Source organism: Hypanus sabinus, chromosome 19, assembly GCF_030144855.1.
Source record: "Hypanus sabinus isolate sHypSab1 chromosome 19, sHypSab1.hap1, whole genome shotgun sequence".
NCBI classification, from domain to species: Eukaryota; Metazoa; Chordata; class Chondrichthyes; order Myliobatiformes; family Dasyatidae; genus Hypanus; species Hypanus sabinus.
In genome coordinates, this window is record NC_082724.1 from 59835712 (window position 1) to 59862242 (window position 26531).

At 45.4% G+C, this 26531-nt stretch overlaps 1 protein-coding gene across 12 annotated transcripts in view; it reads right to left on the reverse strand.

The window, feature by feature from the left end:
* Positions 1 to 22637, reverse strand: part of cacna2d2a (calcium channel, voltage-dependent, alpha 2/delta subunit 2a) — a 909486-nt gene extending 886849 nt beyond the window's left edge. For 11 of the 12 annotated variants that reach the window (XM_059944501.1, XM_059944510.1, XM_059944502.1 and 8 more), the window contains exon 1: positions 22516 to 22626. In XM_059944501.1, the coding sequence (XP_059800484.1) occupies positions 22516 to 22601 (86 nt within the window). In that variant the 5' untranslated portion in view covers positions 22602 to 22626. Of the gene's footprint in view, positions 1 to 22515 lie in introns of all 12 variants that reach the window. The other variant, XM_059944500.1, reaches the window with a different exon arrangement.
* Positions 22638 to 26531: the final 3894 nt, after the last annotated feature.

Consider the following 26531-nt stretch of genomic DNA (forward strand, 5'->3'; position numbering starts at 1 on the left):
AGCACATATGGCGTGCAACTTAGAGATGGTGAAGGCATCAGAAATTATCTTTCAAAAATCACTGGACTCTGGCATGGTGCCAGAGGACTGGAAAATTGCAAATATCTCTCCATTCTTTAAGAAAGGAGAAAGACAGCAGAAAGGAAATTATAGACCAGTTAGCCTGACCTCAGTGGTTGGGAAGATTTTGGAGTCAATTGTTAAGGATGAGTTATGGAATACTTGATGACACAGGACAAGATAGTACAAAGCCAGCATGGTTTCCTTAAGGGAAAATCTTGCTTAATGAACCTGTTGGAACTCTTTGAGGAGATTACAAGTAGGATAGATAATGGGGATGAAGTGGATGTTGTATATTTGGACTTTCAGAACAACTTTGACAAGGTGTTACGTATGTGGCTGCTTACCAAGTTAAGAGCCCATAGTATTAGAGGAAAATTACTTCCATGTTTAAAGCATTGGCTGATTGGTAGGAGGCAGTGAGTGGGAATAAAAGAATCCTTTCCTGGTTGGCTGCCAGTGACTAGTGGTGTTCTGCAGGATAGAGGGGTACCCTTTCAAAACAGAGATGCAGAGAAAGTTCTTTAGCCAGAGGGTGGTGAATTCGTGTAATTTGTTACCACAGGTGGAGGCCAGGTTGTTGGGTGTATTTAAGGCAGAGCTTGATAGACACGGCATCAAAGGTTAAGGTAAGAAGGCCGTGAACTGGGGTTAAGGAGGGGAGAAAAAGGATCAGCCATGATTAAATAGTGGAGTAGACTCGATGGGCCAAAAAGCCTAATTCTGCTCCTATGGAAACATGGACATCAAACATACATGTTCTTAGAGACAGACATCAAGATATGCTGCTTCCAACAGTATATCGTATAGAACTGCTTTGTGATTGTTTGATGTATTATAATGTCTCTTTTTAATAATTTTTCTTCCTTTCTGTATTTTATTCTTTATATAACTAATAAAGTGATGTTTGACACACATACAGAGCCTCCTTTGTTTACAGATACCTCTTTCTGCTGAATCAAGAACAAGGAACAAACTTTAAACCATTTTTGTTGAAGTAGATTAGTGAACCAGACACGGTTTTACAATCCAGTCATTTAGTCGTCATCATTAGTATTGACTGGTTTGCTTTACGTTTTCTGATAAATGAATTTAAATTCCACTGCTGCCTTGGTGGGATTTGAACTCAAATCTCAGGGTTGTTACTCTAGTTCTCTGGATTATTGGCCTAGTGAGAGAACCCTATAATGCTATTGCCCCGTGTGTGCAGGGGAATGATAGAATCTGTGGGAATGTAAGAATAGGTTTTCAGCACAGACTATGACAAATTTGAAATGCAAAAGGACTTGGGAGTTTTTGTGCAAAACACCCAAAAGGTTAACTTCCAGGTGGAGTCAGTGGTAAGGATATGTTGCTGAGGCTTTATCAGGCACTGGTGAAGCACTACGTGTACAATGTTCCTCATCTTAGAAAAGATGTGCTGGCATTGGAGAGGGTTCAGAGGAAGATTCTGGGAATGAAAGGGTTATCAAACGAGGAACGTTTGATGGCTCTGGGTCTGTACAGAGAAATTAGAAGGATGGGAGGGATCTCATCAAAACGTTTTGAATGTTGAAACGCCTAGATGGAGTAGATATGGAAAGGATGTTTCCCATGGTGGGGGTGTCAGGACAAGAGGCACAGCCTCAGGATAGAGGGGTGTCCACTTAAAACAGATGCAGAGAGATTTCTTTATCCAGAGGATGGTGAATTTGTGGAATTTGTTAACGCATGCAGTTGTGGAGGCTGAGTCGTTGGGTACACTTAAGGCAGATCTTGATAGATTTTTGTTTGGACATGGCATCAAAGAGAGAAGGCTAGGGAGTGAGGCTGAGGAGGGGAACAGAAAAGGACCGGCCATGATTGAATGGCACAGCAGACTCGATGGGCCAAATAGCCTACTTCTGCTCCTGTGTCTATTGGTCTCAAGGACCAGATGGGTGAAAAGGCCTGTTTCCATAGTGGTCCATGACTCTGTAACTAAGCAGGGCATCTCACCTTTCTCTTGTCGAATTTCATGTTCCATTGTCATTCAACCCAAGGCCATACAAAACAGCATTTCCCCCGAGAGAAATATCACTCTGCCCTCATCACCAGTTCCAACCTAACATCCTCAGCACCCAAACTGTAGCAGAAACATGGCGCCACCTCAGACACACCTGTCATGTCATACAGTGACCACATCGGAGGGTAGAGGCTGGGTCTAGGGATTAAGGTGAGAGGGGAGAAGAGGGCAGGACCTGGGAGCAGAAGTGTTGTTAAAGACATGGCATCTGCTAGGGGCACTGCAAGAGCACCACTTACCAGAGCTTATGGAGCCAGAGCAGACCCAGCACAAGTTTGGTGGGTGGAGCCCAGGTCCCACGGCTCTGTGTGCTGGGTGTCAGTCAGAGCCCATCGAACTGCAGAGCTGCCAGCACCTCACTGCTCCAACAGCCTCCCTGGGCACCCCATAACTGACTGTTTGTCACCTATTTTACATCTCAACACCCTGATCCAAGATGTCATGATTAGTCTGTCAACCACTTGAACATATTCCTGTTACAAACATGTACATTTTGTATGTTTGACAACTGGACTGACAGCAGAGTTTCCAAGTGAATTATAACTTACAAAGTGACAGCCCTTACATAAAATGCCTTCCTGGATAGTTCCAGTTCTGTTTAATTCTACGCCCATGCCCTTCGGAGGAATTAATATTCACCAGTGTATTAGCAGGACTTAAATATTATTGTTAAATCATGAGGGTATTGTTACTTAAATTTTACACACTTCATTTGTCTTTGATATATATTAACATGATGTTCAAAATTATGAAGGGTTTAATTGGAGGGATACAGAGAATCTGTAGCTTGTTTAAGGGGGCAACGAGAATAAGAAAACAATTCAAATTCGGGCCATGTAGGAGTGAAATTGGGAGATTTTTTTTGAGACCAGGGACTGTAAAGATGCAATCCTCTTCCCTGGAAGGTTTCCCACCTCTCCCACATCCACAATTAAAATTTCCAATATTGGGAACAGTAGATCTTTACTGAAAGACACAGTATATATCAAAAGGAGCAAATATAGGTAAATGGGGATACCAGATTAGGCTGAAATGCCTCCCACTCAGCCTCTTCCTGCCCCTCACTACAATGCAGCAGATCACTGGGGGGGGGGGGGAAGGCACAGCCTTATGAGTGCCATAGAAATCATTATTAATTTAGTGCTCTACATCTCAAAACAACTGAAAAAGAAATGTACGGGATAAGCCTCCAGGACTGGGTCAGAGACACAGTGCAGCAATTTAGAAGCATAATGGTGCCTATGACTGGCCCCAGGGGATAGCCATGTGTCTAAGCTACAGACACAGGGCAGCTGGGAATTATAGCTTTATAACAAAACGTAGTAATGATGATGGGGCTGCCAGCTGGAGCCCCTTAATGTTAACCGGGAAGACATGTTACTTGTGGAGACAGCTAGAATGCTTGTGTTTCCATATTGATTGCTAACCAGCCAATATCTAGTTAAAAGCAGGAATCAGAGACAAACTTTGTCATGCAAATATTTATTAGTATAATTTGGGCACAGGCTGGTTGAAAAATGCTTACGGTGGCTCCGGTGTAAAGACAGTTCACATCACACAAAGGAGAATTCCACAATAAATGTGTCTCTTGGAAAATATTGGATGGAAAATGTTGCATGGCTCTGTAAAAGCAAAATCCCCAACTGGAAGAGGACAGTGCTGCCATGGCTGCAGACTTCTGCACTCCAAGAGCAGCAGGTCACGCTTTCTCAGCTTCCACTCTTTGATGCCAGGAGCCACACACCATTGTAAAGCGCCCCCAGCTGGTGAAGTGGAGCATGGCTGAAACACACTCCTGGAAGGGAACTGGATTCTACTGCTAACATGAGAAGGTCTGCAGATGCTGGAAATCCAAAGCAACACACACTAAACGCTGGAGGAACCCAGCAAGCCAGCAGCAACTATGGAAAAGAGTAAACAGTTGACATTTCAGGCTAAGACCCTTCTTCAGGTCCTGACCTGCTGAGCTCCTCCAGCATTTTGTATCTGTTGCATTATTTTCTACTATTGCTATCACTTCAAAACTCAGATTGCTCCTCTCCATTCTCCAATGGTCCCAAACAACAACTTCAGGAGACCAGATGATGATAACACACATTCATTTAACTCTCACTAAAAAGAAATGTGCCTCAAGACGTTATACAGAACATTTTATAAAATCAGCAACACAAGAAATTTGGCAGATGCTGAGAATCCACAGCACCAAAGAATGCTGGAGGAACTCAGGAGATCATGCAGTATCTAGAGAGATAAATAAACAATCAACATTTCCGTTGAAAGGAAGGGGGCAGAAGCCAGAATAAGAAGGTGGGGGTGGGCAAAGGGTACAAGTTGGCAGATGACGGGCGGGAGGCCGCAAGTGGGAATAAAAGGGCCTTTTCTGGTTAGAAGCCAGTGGCTCCTCAGGGGTCAGCATTCAGACCGGTACCTTTCATATTGTTTGTCAAAGATTTAGATAATGGAGTTGATGGCTTTGTGGAGGATACGGAAATAGGTGGAGGGGTAGATAGTGCTGAGGAAGCAATGCGATTGTAGCAGGACTTAGACAAATTGGAAGAATGGGCAAAAAAGTGTCAGATGGAATACAGTGATGGGAAATGTATGATGATGTATTTTGGTAAAAGGAACAATAGTGTGGACCATTATCTAAATGGGGAGAAGGTTCAAATATCAGAGGTGCAGAGGAACTTAGGAGTCCTCGTGCCAGACTCCCAGAAGGTTAATTTACAGGTTGAGCCTGTATAAAGACGGCAAGTGCAATGTTGACATTATTTCAAGAATATAATATAAAGAATAGAATATAAGAGCAAAAAACTAACTTTATAAGATGCTAGTCAGGCTGCTCTCGGAGTATTGTCAACAGTTTTGGGCCCCATATCTCAGAAAGGATGTGTTGTCATTGGACAGATTCCAGAGGAGGTTCATGAGGATGATTCCGGGAATGAAGAAGTTACCATATGAGGAGCATTTGGTAGCTTTGGGCCTGTAGTCACTGGAACTTAGAATGCAGGGGGATCCCATTGAAACCTAACTGAAAGTTGAAAGGACTAGATAGATTGGATGTGGAGAGGATGTTTCCTGTGGTGGGGGTATCCAGAATTAGAGGGCACAGCCTCAAAACTGAGGTGTTGTAGCGTTGTGCTACATGCAGCGCTAAAATTACGACACGGAGTCGGTAACTGCAGTCGAAGGAAAAAGCTTTATTCGAAATCCTCAGCCTCACTTTTAAGCCTCCCTCAACCGGCCCCCCATGGCGCAGAGGCTCCAAAGCTCTGTGCTCGCAAACCCCCGTAGGCTATCTAATTGTGAGCTGGTTCGGATGTGCCAGGAAATGGGTCGCCACAGTGTGCCCTTTCAGAACAGAGGTAAGGAGGAATTTGTTTAGCCAGAAAGCAGTTAATATGTGGAATGCTCTGTCACAGACTGTGGTGGAGGCCAAGTCCGTGCATATATTTAAGGCAGAAGTTGATAGATTCCTCGTCGGTCAGGACATCAAAGGATATGGGCAGAAGGCAGATGTAAGGCGTTGAGTGGGATCCCGGATCAACCACGATGGAATGGTGGAGCAGACACGATGGGCTGAATGGCCTAATTCTGCTCCTATGTCTTATGGTCTTATGATAGGTGAAACCAGCTGAGGGGGAGGTTTGGTGGGTGAGGGAAGAGGGTGAAGTAGGAAGCTAGGGGAGGGATAGGGATAGGTGCAATTTGATAGGAGAGGAGAGTGCAGCGTGGGAAAAAGGGCAGAAGCAGGAGGAGGGGCACCAGAGGGAGGTGATGGAGAAGTGAAAGAGTAAGTAAGGGTTCAGATGGGGAATGACAATAGAGAGAAGTGGAGGGGAGAGAAATTACGGCTATGTTCATCCTCTCTGGCTGGAGGCTACCAGATGGAATATGAGGTGTTGTCCTCATCATGGCAATAGAGAAGACCATGGACAGGCATATTGGAACAGGAAGTCGAATTAAGCTGAATGGCTACCGGGAAACCTACCTTCTGTAATAGTCAAAGCGAAGATGCCCGAGAAAGTCACAAGCCACCCCTCAATCTATATCGGGTCTCACCAGCAGAGAGCTGTAAAATCAGCGATACGTCAGCAGTTGTGTTGACAGCAGCTAAGAGATCAATTCTTTGAAGAGATGACATTTTAATAAGCTTTGAAAGCAGGTAAACAGAAAAGGAAGGTGGTAGAGTGGTGCTGTGAAGGTGTTCCACAAATTAGAACCAAGACCAAGAATATGTGTGCAAATTGTAAAGATGGACAATTGTAAATTGTAAAGATGGAACTGGTGTTATATTGATGGCTGCATTGACAAGGTGATGGACGGACATAAACAGAAATGCAATGTGTGGAAGCAGGCACAATAGAATTGATTAAAAAATTGTTAGATACAATCATGAGGTTAGAGGAATATGGATCACAGACAGGCTGAGAGGATTTCATTTAATTCAGCATCATGTTCTACATAGATATTGTGGACTGAATGGCCTACTCCTCTATTGTTCCACTGCAGAGAAAGGAATGTCTGTGATAGGGTCGACAGCCACACAGATTGATGGAGAGGGTCCAGAGGGCTTATTAATGGTAGCTAATCTGCCTGGGGAATTGTAAATGGGGGGACAGAATGTAGAAGAAAGATGAAGGAAATTGCTTAAACTGTCAGGAAATTTAGAAGAGGCTTAACCCAATAGCAGGGCAGTGGAGACAATTTAGCAGAAAACAATAATTTACTAATAAACTGCAAAGTAACAAGCCCACAATGGCCACAAAATCAGAGAGAGTGGATGCTTAGCACGACAAGGCAACAAGGTCACTGAAGGTTAGAAACAACTGGTTTTATAAGTGAACAAGGACCGTGGACGAGAGCTGGGTTTAAATAGGCTGTAGGTGATTACTGTTAGTAGGATGGAGACTGGAAGGTGCCTGCCTATGCAGGCCTAACATAAACAGAGGTACAGAACAAAGCAGATGCTGGAAACATGAAATAAAGGAGAATGCTGGGAAAACCCAGCAGGTCAGGTAGATTCTGAGGAGAGAGAAGAGAGAAGTTTTTGAATTACTACTTGTACACTCCACACACTGGCTCCCTTTCCCTCATTTGGTTCTGAATCATCCTGCCATTCATCTAATAATCCCCATTATTATATCATTTACTGATTAGATTCCACTACCAGGTGGGCCATCACCTCCCAGCCCCCATCTCTACCTTCATACTCTCCTCCCCCCATTGTACTCCACCCACTTCCTTTACTTTGTCCCACTCTATTTAACAACCGTCTGTTTCCAAACTCCAACTACACAACCCCCCGCCTACAAATCTAGCTTATCAACCTTAATCCCTCCTCAGTCCGCTAAGTATCTACCAGCTCTATCTAACGCTTCCTCTTCTCACTGGTCATCTTCACACTCAGTCCCGATGTAGGGTTTCAATCCAAATCAGTCACAATTCCCTCGCCCACAGAAGTCGTTGAAGTTCCACCCCCATCCCCAGCATCTGCAATCTCATATCTCCAGAGTTACAAGAGGTTGAGAAACTGCCAATACAACAGAACAACAAAAAGGAAAGTAAACAAGGCACAAAACCAGAGAAAATGGGAACTGCACCCTGCCCCAGACTGGCAGTTTCAAGGAAGGTTTTGTAGGATTTTATTTTTTCCCTATCTACCCGTTTTTCATCATTCTACCACAGATAGCAGACTGGGCAGCAGAAGGCATGGGTTCACTGCCTATCCCAGCTGCCCCGAGGATTTGATCTTAGATTGCCTTCCTGTTCAGAGTTGGAAACAGGCCCTTCAACCCAACTTATCCATGCTAACCAAAATGTCCATCTAAGATAGTCAGTCCCATTTGCCTGCATTTGACTCATATTTCTCTAAACCCTTCCTGTTCCTGTATCTTCCTAAATGTATTTTAGATAGACCAAAGGACATGGGAGTGGAATTAGGCCATTCAGCCCATCAAGTCTGCCCTGCCCTTTCATCATGGCTGATCTTGGATCCCATTCAACCTGCCTTCTTGCCCTATCCTTTGATGGTCTGACCATCAGGAAACTATCAACTTCTGCTTTGAATATACCCATGGACTTAGCCTCCACCGCAGTCTGTGGCAGAGCAATCCACAGATTCACTACTTTCTGGCATATCATTTCCTTTCTTTTGCCTTCCTCCTTTCCAGCTCCTTACAAATTGACATTTGCAATCTTCCAGTCCTCTAGGACCATGCCAGAATCAAATGATTCTTGAAAGATCATCAACCTCTTCAGCAACCTCTCTCAAGACTCTGGGATGTAGTCCATCTGGTCCAGGTGACTTATCCACCTTAAGACCTTTCAGTCTGCCTAGCACTTTTTCCTTTGTAATAGCAATGGCACTCACTCCTTCTCCCTAACACTCACACACTTCTGACACACTGCTCGTGTCTTTCACAGTGAAGACAGATGCAAAGCACCCATTAAGTTCATCTGCCATTTCTTCGTCCCCAATTACATCACCAGCATCATTTTCCAGTGGTCTAGTATCAACTCTCACCTCCCTTTTACTCTTTATAGAACTGAAAAAACTTCCAGTATCCTGCTTTACATTATTGGCTAGTTTGCCCTTGTATTTCATCTTTTCCCTTCTTATAGCTTTTTTAGTTGCCTTTTGGTGGATTTTAGAAGCTTCTCAATCATCCACCTTCCTACTCACTTTTGCTACCTTATATGCCTTTTCCTTGGGTTTTATGCAGTCCTTAATTTCCCCTGTCAGCCACAGTTGCCTATCCCTGCTATTTGAGAACTTCTTCCTCTATGGGACACATCTATCCTGAGCCTTATGAACTATTCCCAGAAACTTCAGCCATCTCTACTCTGCTATCATCCTTGCAGTATCCTCTTCGAATTCACCAGATGATGTTGTCACAGTACCTGTCTCTACTACTTCCTCTGGCAGCCGGTCCTATATACTGTACCCAGCACCCTCTAATTATAACCTTTCTCAACTTGAACCTATGTCCTCTTGTTTTGATTACCTTTCCCTGGATTCAGTCTTCACTTTATAAATTAGAATTCAGCGTCACAGTAATTGTCACAACTGGCCACTTCAGAAGCCACTGAGTGTGTTTAATAAGGGACAGGAGTCAAATATGGGGCAGATGGGATAAGCCCAGCAGATTCCCTTCTTCAGAAGAATGTTTGTGCAAGGCTTTTCACAACAATCTGTCATTTTTCATTCTTATGCCTCCAGACTTATTATGTAAAATTTGTTGCTTTATTAGTTGAACTTTCACCCTCTTGGCTGCTGCTTCAATGCTGCATGCATACAGTTCCCACGCTAACTGATTTAGTATCTGTAAATGGCAGAGAGGCAGATCGGGTGTAAAGATGCATGCTAACTCAGGACTTTCCCAACAGGAAAAGTGGTTCAGACATGGCTAACTAGAGCAGTTCGAGGTGCTGTTAGTGCAAAGAAGAGACTGTAATAATGCCAAAGGGAATCAGTAAGCCAAAGCCCTGTGATGCTGAACGCAGCAAAGGAGAACCAAAGCACTGACGGGGAAGGTAGATTATGAGGGATATAAAGCCAACAAGAACAGAAAGACAAAAAGCCTGCTAAAGACAGGTAACTTGATGAATCCCACAATGGTGGGCTCATCACCAACGACAATAACACAGCCTAAAGAGAAGATGTGGAAGACATAAGGCCTGGTGCCAGGCAAAGAACCTCTTCCTCAATGTCCACAAGACAAAGGAGATGGTTATCTCCTCAGGAAAACCGGCACCACTCACACCCCGCATCACATCAGCAGTGGAAACTCCTCGGAGCCTGGCACATCCCACACATCCTTCACCCATCAATGCCTCTGTTTTCGGAGGAGACTGAAGGGAGTTGGATTTTGCACATCTATGCTCACACCCATCTACAGCTGCACAGTTGAGAGCATCCTAACAGGCTGCATCACTGTGTGGTACGGAAACTGTACTGCAGTGGATAGATTAAAACTGTCCAATGCATCACCAGCATGACATCAAGGAGTTATATAGAGAAAGGTGCCGGATAAAGGCCAGCACTATCATGAAGGATCCCACCCACCCTGCTCATGTCCCTCTCCCATCAGGGAGGAGGCTACACAGCATCCACACCAGGACCACCAGACTCAAAAACAGTTACTCTCCCCAAGCAGTAAGGTTGATCAACACTGCAACCCACTGACCCTCCCCACCACCACTACCTACACATCAGCCACTCCTCTCCACAGACCCTCAGCACCCTTCATTGCCTCACGTACTGACACTTTACAGTCACACTCTACACCTCATACCTACATTGACACAGTCACTGTCCCACCGTGTTTTCATAGGCCCTGCTGCTACCAAGAAGAGTTCCTCTTGCCAAGCCACTTTGTCACCTGATCATTTCAAAGAACAAAAAACAATACAGCAGAGTACAGGCCATTTGGCCCACAATGTTGTGCTGACCCTTAAACCCTGCCCCCCCCCCATATAACCTTCCACCTTAAATTCCTCCATATACCTGTCTAGTAGTCTCTTAAATTTCACTAGCGTATCTGCCTCCACCACTGACTCAGGCAGTGCATTCCACGTGCCAACCACTCTCTGAGTAAAAAACCTTCCTCTAATATCCCCCCTGAACTTCCCTCCCCTTACCATAAAGCCATGTCCTCTTGTACTGAGCAGTGGTGCCCTGGGGAAGAGGTGCTGGCTGTCCATTCTATCTATTCCTCTTAATATCTTGTATACCCCTATCATGTCTCCTCTCATCCTCCTCTCTAGAGAGTAAAGCCCCAGCTCCCTTAATCTCTGATCATAATGCATACTCTCAAAACCAGGCAGCATCCTGATAAATCTCCTCTGTACCCTTTCCAATGCTTCTATATCCTTCCTATAGTGAGGCGACCAGAACTGGACACAGTACTCCAAGTGTGGCCTAACCAGAGTTTTATAGAGCTGCATCATTCCCCTGCGACTCTAAACTCTATCCTGACTTATAAAAGCTAACATTCAATAAGCTTTCTTAACTACCCTATCTACCTGTGAGGCAACTTTCAGGGATCTGTGAACATGTACCCCCAGATCCCTCTGCTCCTCCACACTCCCAAATATCCTGCCATTTACTTTGTTCTCTGCCTTGGAGTTTGTCCTTCCAAAGTGTACCACCTCACACTTCTCCAGGTTGAACTCCATCTGCCACTTCTCAGCCCACTTCTGCATTCTATCAATATCTCTCTCCAACCTTTGACAATCCTCAACACTATCCACACCACCACCAACTTTTGTGTCGTCTGCAAACTTGCCAAATCACCCTTCTACCCCCACATCCAGATTGTTAATAAAAATCACAGAAAACAGAGGTCCCAGAACCAATCCTTGTGGGACACCACTAGTCACAACCCTTCAATCCAAATGTACTTCCCCCACCACAACCCTCTGCTTTCTGCAGGCAAGCCAATTCTGAATCCACCTGGCCAAACCTCCCTGGATCCCATGCCTTCTGACTTTCTGAATAAGCCTACCGTGTGGAACTTTGTCAAATGCCTTACTAAAATCCATGTAGATCACATCCACTGCATTACCCTCATCTATATACTTGGTCACCTCCTCAAAGAACTCTATCAGGCTTGTTAGACACAACCTGCACCTTATGTAGATGTTCCTGCACCTAGCATCACTTATGTAGATTCAATCAGTTTATGAACACAAACTAATTTTACTGTTTCATTGTGCTTTGTAGGGTTGTTTTAATATGTACACCGACTGTGTTATTTTGTCATCTCTTGGTGTGCTTTTTATGCTGCATTAGATACAGAGTAAGTCATTTTGTTCTCTTTTACACTCTGCACTGAATAATCAAACCTGAATTATTATTCATATGCCTCCTAGCACCAGGCAGAGTTCAACCCTGACCATGGATGCTGACAGCTCTCCCTGTGGGCATGTGGGTTTCCTCCTGGTGCTCCAGTTTCCTTTCACATCTCAGATCGATAGGTGAACTGGCCACTGTAAATTGCCACTCATATGCCCAGTGTCTATGAAAAGTATTCAGCCCCTTGGAAGTTTTCATGCTTTATTGTTTTACAACATTGAATAACGGTTGATTTAATTTGAATTTTTGACACTAATCAACAGGAAGAGACACTTCCATGTCAAAGTGACAACACATCTCTACAAAGTGGTCTAAACTAATTGCAAATATAAGACACAAAATAATTGATTGCATCATTACTCGTCCCCTTCAAGTCAGTATTTAGTAGATGCACCTTTGGCAGCAATTACAGCCTTGAGTCTTTGTGGATAGGTCTCTATCGACTTTGTACATCTGCAAACTGCAAATTTTCCCCATTGTCCTTTAAGAAACTGCTTAAACTGTCAGATTGTATGAGGATTATGAGTGAACCGCCCTTTTCAAGTCCAGCCACAAATACTCAATTGAAATGAGGTCTGGACTCTGACTTGACCACTCCAGTACATTAACTTTGTTGCTTTTAAGCCATTCCTGTGTAGCCTTGGCTTTATGCTTGGTGTCACTGTCTTGTCGGAAAAGAAATTTTCTCCCAAGTCACAGTTCTCTTGCAGACTGCTCCAGAATTTCCCTGTATTTTGATGCATTCACAAGCCTTGCAGGGCCCTTGCAGTGAAGCATCCCATAATATGACACAGCCACCACCATGCTTCACAGAAGGAATGGTGTGTTTTTGATTCTGTGTAGTGTTTGGATTATGCCAAACATAGCGTTTCGTCTGATGGCCAAAAAAACTCAATTTTGGTTTTATCAGACATAGAACCTTCTTCCAGCTGACTTCAAAATCTCCCACATGCCTTCTGGTAAACTCTAGCTGAGATTTCATGTAAGTTTTTTTTCCAGCGGTGGGTTTCTCCTTGCCACTCTCCCATAAAGCTGTGACCGGTGAAGCATCCGGGCAACAGTTGCTGTATGTGCCATCTCTCCCATCTCAGTCAATGAAGCTTATAACTCCTCCAGGATTGTCATTGGTCTCTTGGTGGCCTGCCTCACTAGTCCCCTTCTTGCGCAGTCTCTCAGTTTTTGAGGATGGCCTACTCTAGGCAGATTTATACCTGTACCATATTCTTTCCACTTCTTGATGATTGACTTAACTGCACTCCGAGAGACATTCAATGACTTGGAAATTTTTCTTGTATCCATCTCCTGACTTGTGCTTTTCAATAACCTTTTCACAGAGTGAGTTGGAATGTTCTTTTATCTTCATGCTGTAGTTTTTGCCAGGATACTGACTCACCAGCAGTGAGCCCTTCCAGATACAGGTGTATTTTTACTACAATCAACTGAAACACCTTGACTCCAAAAGTCTCCAAAAGCAAATCTTATTTAACTAATTCTGTGACTTCTAAAACCAATTGACTGCACCAGTGATGATTTGGTGTGTCATAATAAAGGGGGTGAATACTGATGCAATCAATTATTTTGTGTTTTATCTTTGTAATTAATTTAGATCACTTTGTAGAAATCCCTTTTCACTTTGACACAAAAAAGATCTTTTCCTGTTGGTCAGTCTCAAAATAAAAGCCAAATTAAATCCACTGTGATTCAGTGTTGTAAAACAATGAAACTTGAAAACTTCCAGGGGTGGGGGGGGGAGAGAAGGTGAATAATTTTTATAGGCACTGTATGTGAGTGGCAGTATCTGGGAGGAGATGGAGAGAATGAACAGAGATTATAAAAATAAATTAATGTAGCATTAGTATAAATAATGTTGATGTAAACCACAGATTTGGTAGTGAAAAGTTCAAAGTAAATTTTATTGTCAAAATACACAGATGTCACTAAATACTACCCTGAGATTCATTTTCTTACAGGCATTCACGGTAGAACAAAGTACAATGGAATCACTGAGAAGCTACACGCAAAGACTGGCAAATTGTGCAAACCCAAAAAGAAACAAACAAATGAGTTGATTAATTAATTCATTGAACTGAGATCACAAGTTGTAGAGTAATTGAAAATGAGTCCATTGATTGTGTTCAATGATCAGTTCAGTGTGGAGGTGAGTGAAGGTGCCCTCGCTGGATCAGGACTCTGATGTTTTAAGGGTAATTAATAAATGTTCCTGAACCTGGTGGTGTATAACCTAAAGCTCCTGTATCTCCTTCCTGGTGGTAGCAGCAAAAGCATGGCCTGGATGGTGGGGTCCTTGATGATGGATTCTGCTTTCTTGGAGCAGCATTCTTTGTAGATATGCTCACCGGTGGTGAGAGCTTTTCCTGTGATGAACTGGACTGTGTCTTCCAGTTTTTGTACAATTTTCCATTCCCAGTCATTGATGTTTCCATACCAGAATGTGCTGCGACCAGTCAGGAAACCCTCTACTGGGCATCTAAAGAAGTTTATCAGAGTTTTAGATGACATGCCGAATCTGCGCAAACTTCTGAGAAAGTAGAGGAGCTGCTGTGCTTCCTTTGAAATGCACCTAAGAGCTGGTCCAGGGACAAGTCACCCAGAAGTGTAAGGTTATGGATCCTCTCCAACACCAACACCTTAATGATCATTGGGTCACAGAACCTCAATTTCTTCCTTCTGTAGTCAACAATCAGCTCTGTGGTTTGCTGACAGTTGTTGAAAGCGGCCCCACTCTACCAGATTTTCATTCTCCCCCCCGTATGCCAGATCATTATTACCTTTGATCCAGCCAACAACAATAGTTGTTAGCAAACTTGAATATGGCATTGAAGCTGTGCTTAGCCTCAGAGTCATAAGTATAAAGTCAGTGGAGCATACTGAAACTGTGGCTGTGTGTGTCATTCCAATGAGAAAATTTACCTCCACCGTGGAGACGGGAGAAATTATACTGAAGAATGAGGAAATGGCACTGAAATTATGCAAATAATTTTTGTCTGCCTTCATGGAAGAAGACACTAATGAAGTTCCTGTAAACAGTGCAAGTATAGAGCATGAGGTGATTAAAGACAATAGATCTAATAAAAACAATAATTAATTAGTGGATTTTAAGCCGAATGCTAACACCCTCAGGATTTGAAGGAGGTGGCAATGGAGACACTGTTTGTGTTTGTTGTCACTTTCCAAAAAGACAGTTTCCACAATCAGCCCATGGACTGGAAATTAACAAATGTAACAACACAGTTTAAGAAAGGAGGAAGGAACAGCAGGATGTTTACCTTGATTCAACAGCTGGGAAAATGCTTGGATCAGCTATTAAAGACATTGTTACATGGCACCTAGAAAATAATAATAAGATTGGAAGGATTTGTGTGTTAACACAAAGCACACAGAGTGTGTTGGGACCATTGCTAGACTAAGATGAGGCACTGTTCCATGCCTAGACCACACTTTGGTAAATCGGATCACTTGGCTGTCCTTCTCCTACCTGCATACAGGCAGAAGCTAAAGAGAAAGTCTTCAGAGATTAGGACAACAAAGAGGAAGTCCCAGGAGGCAGAGGAACAGCTATGGGATTGCTTCGAGTCAGTGGACTGGGCCACATTCAAGGATATCATATCAGAGGTTCGGAATGAATTCACCATTGTTGTCACGCACGTCATTAAAACATTTGTGGATCAGCATGTCCCCACAAAGTCATTCAGAATCTTCCCCAACCAGAAGCCCTGGATGACTATGAGATCCACAATCTGCTGAGGGCCAAATCAGTGGCAATAAGATGCAAGAGGTCCAAGAACAAACTCCAGAAAGCCATCTCAGGTGCGAAGTGGCAATTCCAGACCAAACTTGAATCACTAGGGTACATTCAACATCTGTAGCAAGGCTTGAATGATATTCCCACTTACAAAGTGAAACCAAGTGACATAGATGATAAGGCTTTGCTCCCAGGTGAGCTTTAGACCTTCTATGCTCGCTTTGACCATCAAAACATGAAGAAACCTTCATGTGCTCCCATAGTCCCTGATGACCATGTGATTTCAATCTGAGAGCATCCTTTAGTTGGCATGTTGGCATTCATAGCAAAAGGATTTGAGTACAGGAGCAGGGAGGTTCTACTGCAGTTGTACAAGGCCTTGGTGAGACCACACCTAGAAGATTGTGTGCAGTTTTGGTCCCCTAATCTGAGGAAAGACATTCTTGCCAAAGAGGGAGTACAGAGAAGGTTCACCAGATTGATTCCTGGGATGGCAGGACTTTCATATGAAGAAAGACTGGATCGAATAGGCTTATACTCACCGGAATTTAGAAGATTGAGGGGGATCTTATTGAAACGTATAAAATTCTAAAGGGATTGGACAGGCTAGATGCAGGAAGATTGTTTCCGATGTTGGCGAAGTCCAGAACGATGGGTCACAGTTTAAGGATAAAGGGGAAGCTTTTTAGGACCGAGATGAGGAAAAACTTCTTCACACAGAGAGTGGTGAATCTGTGGAATTCTCTGCCACAGGAAACTGTTGAGGTCGGTTCATTGGCTATATTTAAGAGGAAGTTAGATATGGCCCTTGTGGCTAAAGGGATCAGGGGGTATGGAGAGAAAGCAGGTACAGGGTTCTGAATTGGATGATCAGCCATGATCATACTGAATGGCGGTGCAGGCTCGAAGGGCCGAATGGCCTACTCCTGCACCTATTTTCTGTGTTTCTATGTTTAGGAGGGTGAACCCACAGAAAGCATTTAGCCCAGACAGGCTGTCTGGCTGAGTACTAAAGACCTGTCCCAATCAGCTAGCTGGAGTGTACTCTACCTTCTCTCCTCAGCAGTCTGAGTAACCCACCTGCTTTGAGCAGGCTTCAATTATACCGGGACTAAGAGGAGTGTGGCAACCTGCCTCAATGACTATCGTCCAATCGCACTTACATCCACAGTGAAGTGCTTTGAGAGACTGGTGATGAAACTTACCAACTCCTGCCTGAGAAGCGACTTGAATTCACTCCAGTTTGCCTACCCATACAACAGGTCCATGGCAGATGCCATGTCATTGGTTCTTCATTTGAACCATGCACTCAACTCTATCATCCCCTCAGGTTTAAAAGTTCAAAGTAAATGTCATTATCAGAGTACATACATGTCACCACATACACCCCTCAGAACTATTCAATAGGCTTCAAGAGCCTGCCCTGAACACCTCCATGTGCATTGGATCCTCGATTTTCTCACTTGCAGACCAGTCAGTTCGGATTGGCAACAACATCTCCTCCATAATCTCCATCAGCACAGGTGTACTGCAAAACTTTGTGCTTACCCCTGTGCCCTACTCACTTTATACTTCTGAGGCTAAGTACAGCTCCAATGCCATATTTAAGTTTGCTGACAACACCACTGTCACTGACCGAATCAAAAGTGGTGATAAATCAGCATATCGGAGGGAGATTGAAAACCCGGCTGAGTGGTGCCACAACAACCTCTTACTCAATGTCAACAAGACCAAGGAGCTGATTATTGACTTCAGAAGGAGGAAACCAGGGGACTATGAGCCAATCCCTATCAGGGGATCAGAAGTGGAGAGAGTCCCCTGTGTTATCATTTCAGAGGGTCTGTCCTGGGTCCAGCATGTGAGTGCCAGTACAAAGAAAACACAGCAGTGCCTCTACTTAGGAGTTTGCAAAGAGTCGGCATGACATCGAAAACTTTGACAAACTTCTACAGATGTGCTGGAGTTTACTGACTGGTTGCATCACAGCCTGGTATTGAAACACCAATGCCCTTGAACAGAAAAGCCGATAAGAAGTAGTGGATATGGCCCAGTCCATCACAGGTAAAGCCCTCCCCACCATTGAGCACACCGACACACAGCACTGTCACAGGAAAGTAGCATTCATCATCAGGGAACCCCACCACCCAGGTCATGCTCTCTTCTCACTGCTGCCATCAATAAGAAAGTACAGAAGCCTCAGGACCCACACCACCAGATTCAGGAACATAATATTACCTCACAACCATCAGGCTTTTGACCTAGAGAGGATAACTTCATTCAACTTCACTTGACCCATAACTGAACCTATGGACTCACATTCAATGACTCTTCATCTCATATTCTCGATATCTACTGCTTATTTATTTCTTTATTTCTCTCTTTTTCATATCTGCACAGTTTGTTGTCCTTTGCACATTGTTTGCTCGTCCATCCATCCTGTTCGTGTGGCCTTCCATTGATTCTGTGTTTCTTGGATTTAATGTGTATGCCCACAAGAAAATGAATCTCAGGGTTGTATATAGTGACTTTGATATTAAACTTATTTTGAAATTTGTCTTGTTGACATTGAGGAAGAGGTTATTTGCCTGGCACCAGGCCTCAAGCTCTTCCAACTCCTCGCTGGAGGCCATTTAATTAAACTTTTTTTGAACTTTGAATTTAGCATGGATTTATAAAAGGCTGACACATACATTAAACTCAGTGTATTCTGTGTATGTATTTAAACTTAGAACATAGAACATCATACAAGTCCTTCAGCCTGTGGTGATCTTAAGATCAGTCGAACCCATCTCTCCTATACTACGTTCTATTTGAGAGGAGGATGCAGAGGACTGTGGATGGGCTATGTAAATGGGGAACAACATAGTATATGCAAAAAATGTGAATGCATCCACTTTGGGAGAGAAATTAGCAAAGCAATGTACTTTTAAATGATGAAGATCTGAAAAGTGTTGATGTTCAGAAGGACTGGTGACCTCGTTCAGGCACAATGAAGCAACTCGGTAAACTAGCCGTATGTTGTGTTTTTTAACTGCACGAAGATTTGTGTTCGATGGGAATTTTACAGATATTATATGGGGCACCGACACCTGGAAATCCCAGATACAGAAGTATGATGTGAGCAAGAGTTCTGCAAGGATAAAGCAAATGGAGCCTGCTTGAGATTTTCACAAATCAGGTTATTTTTCCTTTAGATGGGGAGAATGCCTGCATTGGCCAGAACCACAGTCATTCATTCAGACACAAAAAAAACTCTAAGCAAATTTATTCTCAAAGTAGTCACTGCATACCACCCTGAGATTCAACTTCGTCACAGGGAATAAAGAAATTCAATATTTTAATGAAAACTATACATAAACAAAGAGGGACAAACACTGGTATACAAAAGACAAATTCTGCAAATAAAATAATAACAAGTAAATACATAAACTGAGATCATGATTATAGGAGTGATCAGTCCTTGAAACCCAGTGAACAGGCTGTGCTCAATGATCAGTTCTGTGTTGATGTGAGCAAATTTATCTACACCAATTGAAGAGCCTGGTGGCTGCAGGATAATAACTGTTCCTGCACCTGATGGTGTGGGACCTAAGGCTCCTGCCAGATGGGAGTAGCGAGAAACTGTTTTTCTCCCCAACTTGGATGTGGCGAGCAGCCACCATTAACGGTGTTCAAAGAGTTCGCAGTGCTTAGTGTTGCAGTGCGGTGGGAGACCCCATAATCTATCCAAAGTTTATCTTATTCTGAGACAAAGCTGCATTGGCGTTTGACAGTTTTGAAAAACATCAACAATTGCGGCATTGAAGAGCAACAAATTTCCTGCAAGGGCACTTTCTAAATATAACAACCCCGTTCAAACAAAACACCAAGAATACAGACAGCTCTGCCTCGCTGACGGGCACAAAGTGACGCTGGAATATACCGCAGTAGGCCTCGACCCAGTCTGGGTAATTTACCCTCTCGCACTGTCAAAAACCTTGCAAATACACGGTGAGATGGGGCTTCTCCACAGATCCGCCTGTCTTTTGAATCGCAGTGGCCGGTCAGCGGCAATAGTGGGCCCGTCCCCAGTCTACAAGAGTACGGGTTGGGAGGTGTCGAGGTAGCGGGAACAAGTGTCACGGGCACAAGTAACCGGAACATCGCCCATGGCTCTCGGCAGATGTTTGAGGCAATTGGGGGATGCGGGTTTATTGCAGGCTGGTGGCGCTGAGGTTAAAAATAACTGCGACTGCTGGAAAACTCAGCGGGTCAGGCAGCACTTGAGGCGGGAGAAAACAGTCAACGTTTCAGGTCTGTAACTCCTATTTTTATTGAACAGGCACGGCAGATTTATCACTGCTTCTAAATGTTCCTGCTCCAAGGCAAGGAGCACGATAAATTGACGCTTAGCGGGAGGCGCCAAGTAAAGTGGCGAGCATTTGCCTAACTGCACGCGTAAATTCAGCAAGTGGAGTTTAAAAGTGGTGGTGGTGGTGGTGGGGAGGGCGGAGACGGCACTGTGCAGCCTTATCGGGGACAAACCCTGCACCCCCGTACCGAAGCAGCTGACGGGAGGGTGCCTGCAAACAGTCTCGTCTGCCGGGTTGTGAATTCCAGTCGGTACTTCGTACGGCAGTTCTCCCCGTGTGTCCGCCAACACAGACCCGAAATAGGGAACACAGCCAGGGAGAGTGATCACCGTGTCCATAGAGGGGGGCGAGAGGCAATTCGAAGTCCTGCGGCGGAATGCGCCTCAGAAACAAGATACCTCGGGGGCAGCAGCACTCTCCCTGGGCGCCACGAAGCCGTATCAGCCGAGCCAGCACGTACAGAAAGCAGCCCAGACCCGTTGGAGGGAGAATTTCAACCGGTTTCGACATCTTTGCTCAAGACGCTAGTAGAATGAACACGACAAACGCTGCAGATGCGCCAACACTGGGGTGCTGGCCGGTGTTTACAACTTGGCAAGACAGCTCATATATGCACCAATTTCAGTCTTTATTACCAGCGCTAGCCGCTCCCTCTTCACCTTCGCCCACCCACCCACCATCTCTCAGTAACTCAGACAGCCCCTGCCCCTAAATCATCTCCGGGCGTCACTGATTTTGGGCGGCAGCGATCACTCGCTCTGGCCTCACGGCTTACTCATACCTCGCCGCATCACACGCTACCTTACTCACACCCGGCACTGGAAAGTTGTTTATTGTGAATAATTGATAACAAAACAGTGGATCGGAGTAGTGACGGCGATGTCCCACCCGGCAGAACCGCATGAAAAACGGAGGTGGGGGGGGGGGGAGAGAGCAGGGTTAGGGAGAGCAGGTGTGTACAACAGCGAGAAACACTGAATTGTGGGGGTTTGACGACCCACCGTCGACAGGGTCAGGAGTACCACATATTCATGTACAAACTGGCAAACGCACATCTCCAGTGATCTCCCCGCCAGGGGAGGCAGGGCTGAGAAACACCATCGCATAGAGGTTTGTGCACAGAGAAGTCAGCGGCGGGCCGACCCCACCACCGTCTCCGGCACAACCAGGACAAGACAGGGCAGCGCAGAGCGATGGGCACCTGTTGTTCTAGGCAAGGACACCTGCAAGCTAAAACCAGGCAGTGACCCCACTCTGAAATCGGTCTCACTGTCAAGAGACAAGACACTGTGCAGGTTCAACAAGCCCGCCTCTGACGCAGTGTTTGGACTCTCTTCTCTCCCGCCCCCAGCCCTGTGACCTGGGGTCTCTCCAACACCAACCCTCGCCCTCTGCCGCAAGGTTTCCCTACATAGCCCCGGGGTCACTCTCCCCACAACCCCACCACTTTCCAGTCCCGTGTCTCGAGGTCTCTACCCTCGATCTTTCTTACAATGCCCAACACCCATTCCCGAGTCCCGAAGTCTCTAACACCAACAACCCCTCCCCAGCCTCCCTGTCAGAACTGGAATCTCTCTTCCTCCAACCCAAGCCCCGTGGTCTTCACCCCCACCACCTCCCACACCTTCAGCCCCACGTCCCAGAGTTTCCCTTTACACCCTTCCGCGCCGTGTCCCGGGGTGTTTCTCTCCCACCCCAGGCCCATATCCTGGGTTCCTCTGCCCTAGGGCTGTTTCCCGGGGTCTATCTTCACACCCCAACCAGCCAGTCCATCTCTCCTACATCCCCCTCTCCAGTCCCTGTCCCGGGTCTCTTCCGTCTCTCCTGGACCTGCTTCCCGGGGTCTCTCTTCCCACCTGACACCTCCAGTCCCGTGTCGCAGTGTAGCTAACCCCCACCCCACCCCACCCTGCCCTAGCTCCATATCCCGGGGACCCTATCCCACAGCCCCATTCCCAGGGGCCTCACTCCCCTTGCTCCGTTCCCCGGGGTCTCTTCCCTCCTTTCCCTGGAACTTTCCCGGCTAAGTCCAAAAGAACGACGACGTTTCGCTCCTTCACAGCACGGGCTTTCCACCGCCCCTATCCCCTGCTCCGATTTATTTACACCCCTTCGACCCTCTCTAATCGAGGAAAGACGGCAGCCAAACGCGCATCATTGCATCCGTCTGGGTCGCAGCGACCTGGCGCCGTGCATCCCACCGAGAGCATGCCACCCCGTGTGGGATCTACTCGGCTCCTTCCACCGGCAGCATCCCACCCCTCCCCGAAGCCCCGGGAACATTTCACTCCGTGTGGGATCTTCCCACCGGGAGCATCTTATCCCATCCCCTTTCCCAGGGAGTACCTTTTCCATCTCAAACATCCCAGCCCGAAGCCCCAGGTTGTCCTCGCCCCCTCCCGCCTGATACGCACGGCCCGGTGCCCAGGGTACTCACGTGTAGTTGGCCGGGAAACTGTAGCCCGCCGCCAGGTCGGTCACCACCAGAAGAACCATACACAACGCGCCGCCGGCAGCCGCCATTTCCACAGCCCGGCCGGGACCCGCACACCGCTCCATTCAATCAGAGAGAAAGGCGCGTTCGCGCAGCGCGCACTCGCAGTCCGCGCCCGCGCCACTCCGCACGGCTAGTCGGCGGGAAGCGCGCGGCCGCGGGAGCGAGATGGAGGGAGGGTGACACGAGAGGAGATACAGTAAGAAGTGGGGGGGGGGGATTGGGACCTGCGCACTGGAGGGGCAGAGGAGGTTGAGGCTGGAAGCTGTGGGGAGGGAGGGATGCTGGGGGTGGAGAGACTGGGTCAAGGAAGTGAGGCTGCTAAGTGGATGTACTTCGGGAGGGATGCTAAGAGCGGAGGGGTCAGTGGAGTGGTACAGGAGCCGGGAGTGTTTGCGAGGCTGGATTGATGGAATTGGGGTGGAGAGGTTGGTGTAGGGGGGCCTGGGGTAGATGGGGTGCAAGTTTGTTGGAGGGACGGAGGCTGCAGCAGAGAATTCGCACTTGGGATGATGGTTGGGGTTGGAAGGTCTGGGGTAAAGCTGGTAAGCATGGGCAATGGAAGGGGTGTGGGCCAGTGGGGTGAGGTAGGTGAAGCTGTGGTGAAGATGGAATAGCTGAGTGCAAGTACAGAGTGAGGAGGAAATGGGGAGGGGTGTGGGTGATGGAGAGAGTTGTGCTGAGTTTGATTTGAAGGGAGCAATAAATAAGATGCTGGAGGAGCTCAGTGAATCAGGCAGGGTCTATTGAGTGAAATGGAGTCAGAATCAGGTTTTCAATCATCAACATACTGTATGTCATGACATTTGTTTTGTAGCAGTATCACAGTGCAATATATAAAAACTATAAATTACAATAAAAATGTGTACTAAAAATAAAATGTAGTGTCAAAAGGTTGTAGACATGTTGAGGTAGTGTCCATGGGTCATGGTCTGTTCAGAAATCTAGTGGCAGATGCAAAGATGCTACTACTAAAACATTGAGTGTGTGTCTTCTGGCTCCTGTACCTCTCCTCTGATGGTAGCAATGAGAAGAGGGCATGTCCTGGGTGGTGGGTGTCCTTCATGATGGATGCCACCTGTTTAAAGATGTTCTTGATGCTGGGGAGAGGCTAGTGCCCATGATGGAGCTGTCCCAGTCTACAACCCTTTGAACCTTTTTTTTGATCCTGTGCTTGGTCCCTCCATACCAGATGGTAACACAACCACTTAGTTAAACCACAAAAACATTCATCTAAGTTTTAAGTTTCTCCTCACAGATGTCGAGTTTCTCCAGAAGTTTGTTTCTTGTCTCGATCCCAGCATCTGTATTCTTTTGTGTCTCCATTTGATTGTATGGGAAATAGTGGAGTGTGATGGACAGATGTGGGTTGGGTTTGATGGAGAGAGGGACAGGATCACCAGAAACTGACACAAATGAGAAGAGAGAGAAGTGATAAGACAGGTAGGAAAGACACAAGAGACTGCAGACACTGGAATCTGAAGCAACAAGCAATCTCTTAGAGGAACTCAGTGGTTTGAGTAGCATCTGTTGGATGGGAAAGGAATTGTCTGAGGGATGATAGGAAGGGGAGGTTGGTATTTGGTTACAAAGAACAAGAAACTTTAGCCACACTTTCTAACAATAGATGCTTGTAGCCATGTGGCCAAGTTTAAAGCAATGAGGGTGGAGGGTGACAAATTAGAAATAAAGAGGAAGAGAGTGAGAAGCAGAGACAATGAGAATTAAGTCAGAGGGCTAGTAATCCAGTGATTAATTAAGGAAATGAAGCTGGGAGTTATGATGAGCCAAGAACACCGAGAAAACAGAGAGGGTTTGGGGAGGTGAATGAGGAATCAGTGATGGAACAGAGAGAGCAAGAGATATATCCGTGGGGGGAGGGTGCAAAGAAACTGATTTAGAGTGCAAAGACAGTTAAAGATGGAGTAGCAGTGGTAGAGTGGTACAAAAATGAGAACAAGAAATATTCATTGGAATTGCCATGAAAATAAAGGAACAGAGGCAAGGGGTTAGAGTCATAGAGTCACAAAGAAGTACAATACAGAAACAGCCCTTTGGCGAATCTAGTCCATGCCAAAACCATTTAAACTGCCTATTCCCCCATCAACCTGCACCAGGACCATAGCCCTCTATATCCCTACTATCCATGTACCTATCCAAACTTCGCTTAAACATTGAAAATGAGCTTGCATGCATCACTTGTGCTGGCAGCTCATTCCACACTCTCATGACCCTCTGAGTGAAGAAGTTTCCCCTCATATTCCCCTTAAACTTTTCATCTTTCACTCTTAACCCATGGCCTCTGGTTGTAATCCCCACCCAACCTCAGAGGAAAAAGCCTGCTTGCATTTAACCTTTTGATACCCCTCATAATTTTGTATACCTCTGTCAAATCTCCTCTCAGTCTTCTATGTTTAAAGGAATAAAATCCTAACCTATTAAATCTTTCCCTATAACTCAGGTCCTCCAGTCCTGGCAACATCCTTGTAAATTTTCTCTGTACTCTTTCAACCTTCCTTACATCTCTCTTGTAGGTAGGTGGCCAAAACTGCACACAATCCTCCAAATTAGGCCTCACCAATGTCTTATACAATTCCAATATAACATCCCATCTCCTGTACCCAATATATTGCTTTCTTTATAATCCTATCTACCTGTGATGCCACTTTCAATGAACTATGGACACGTAAACATAGAAACATAGAAAACCTACAGCACAATACAGGCCCTCCGGTCCACAAAGCTGTGCTGAATTCGTCCTTACCTTAGAAATTACCTAGGGTTACCCATAGTCTTCTATTTTTCTAAGCTCCACGTACCTGTCCAGGAGTCTCTTAGTATCCGCCTCCACCACTGTTGCCAACAGCCCATTCCACGCACTCACCACTCTCTGCGTAAAAAAACTTACTCCTGACATCTCCTCTATACCTACTTCCAAGCACCTTAAAACTGTGCCCTCTCGTGCTAGCCATTTCTGTCCTGGGAAAAAATCTCTGACTATCCACAAGATAAATGCCTCTCATCATCTTATACACCTCCATCAGGTCACCTCTGATTCCCACCACACTTTGTTCCACCACACTCCTTACTGCCCTACCATTCACTGTGTAAGACCTACCCTCTGTGGACCTACCAAAATGCAACACCTCACTTTTGTATGCTTTAAATTCCATCTACCATCTTTTAGCCCATTTTTTCGAGCCAATGCAGATTGCTCTGCAAGCTGTGATAGCCTTCCTCGATGTCCACGACACGCCCAATCTTGGTGTCATCTGCAAATTTGCAGATTTTGGTTGGGAAGAATAAAAAGAAAGAGTGAATAAGAATCAAAGCTAGCAATGCAAAAGAGTGAGGGAGATCCAAGAGCATAGAGAAGCAGCTGGAAAAGTAGAGATGAGGAGAGGTAAAGACAAATAATGGGCAAAAGCAGTAGATATTAGGGAGAAGGGAGAGAGATCCATTGACTGGCCATCAATATAAGAAAAGGAAAAGGAAGAGATTGATCAAACTAGAGAAGTAAAGGGAAAAGGGGAACAAATACAAGAGGAAAGGAAAATAATGGAAGAGAGCAAACAGGAATCTGATGACAGAGGGAGACAAAGGGAGAAAACAGAGGGAGAGAGAAAATAAAAAGAGGGGAAGTAGATGAACAGGAACTCTGAAAACATGGTATCATCTCTGATGTGTATGAAAGGAAGAGAGCACAAAAGTAAACATTGGATGATGAGAGTGGGGAATTAATAGTAAGAACTAAAAGAATGGTGAACACCTTGAACATGTATTTTGCATCTGTCTCCAAAATACAAAGATTCATTAATTATCAAAGAAAAGAATATCAGGAGTACCAGGTAGGAGGAATTCATAACAATCGTACTAGGCAATGAGCAAAATTAACGGCCCACACATCTTCTGGACCTACGTCAGAAAGTGTGAGTGCAAATAGATGCTGAGACTGTGTA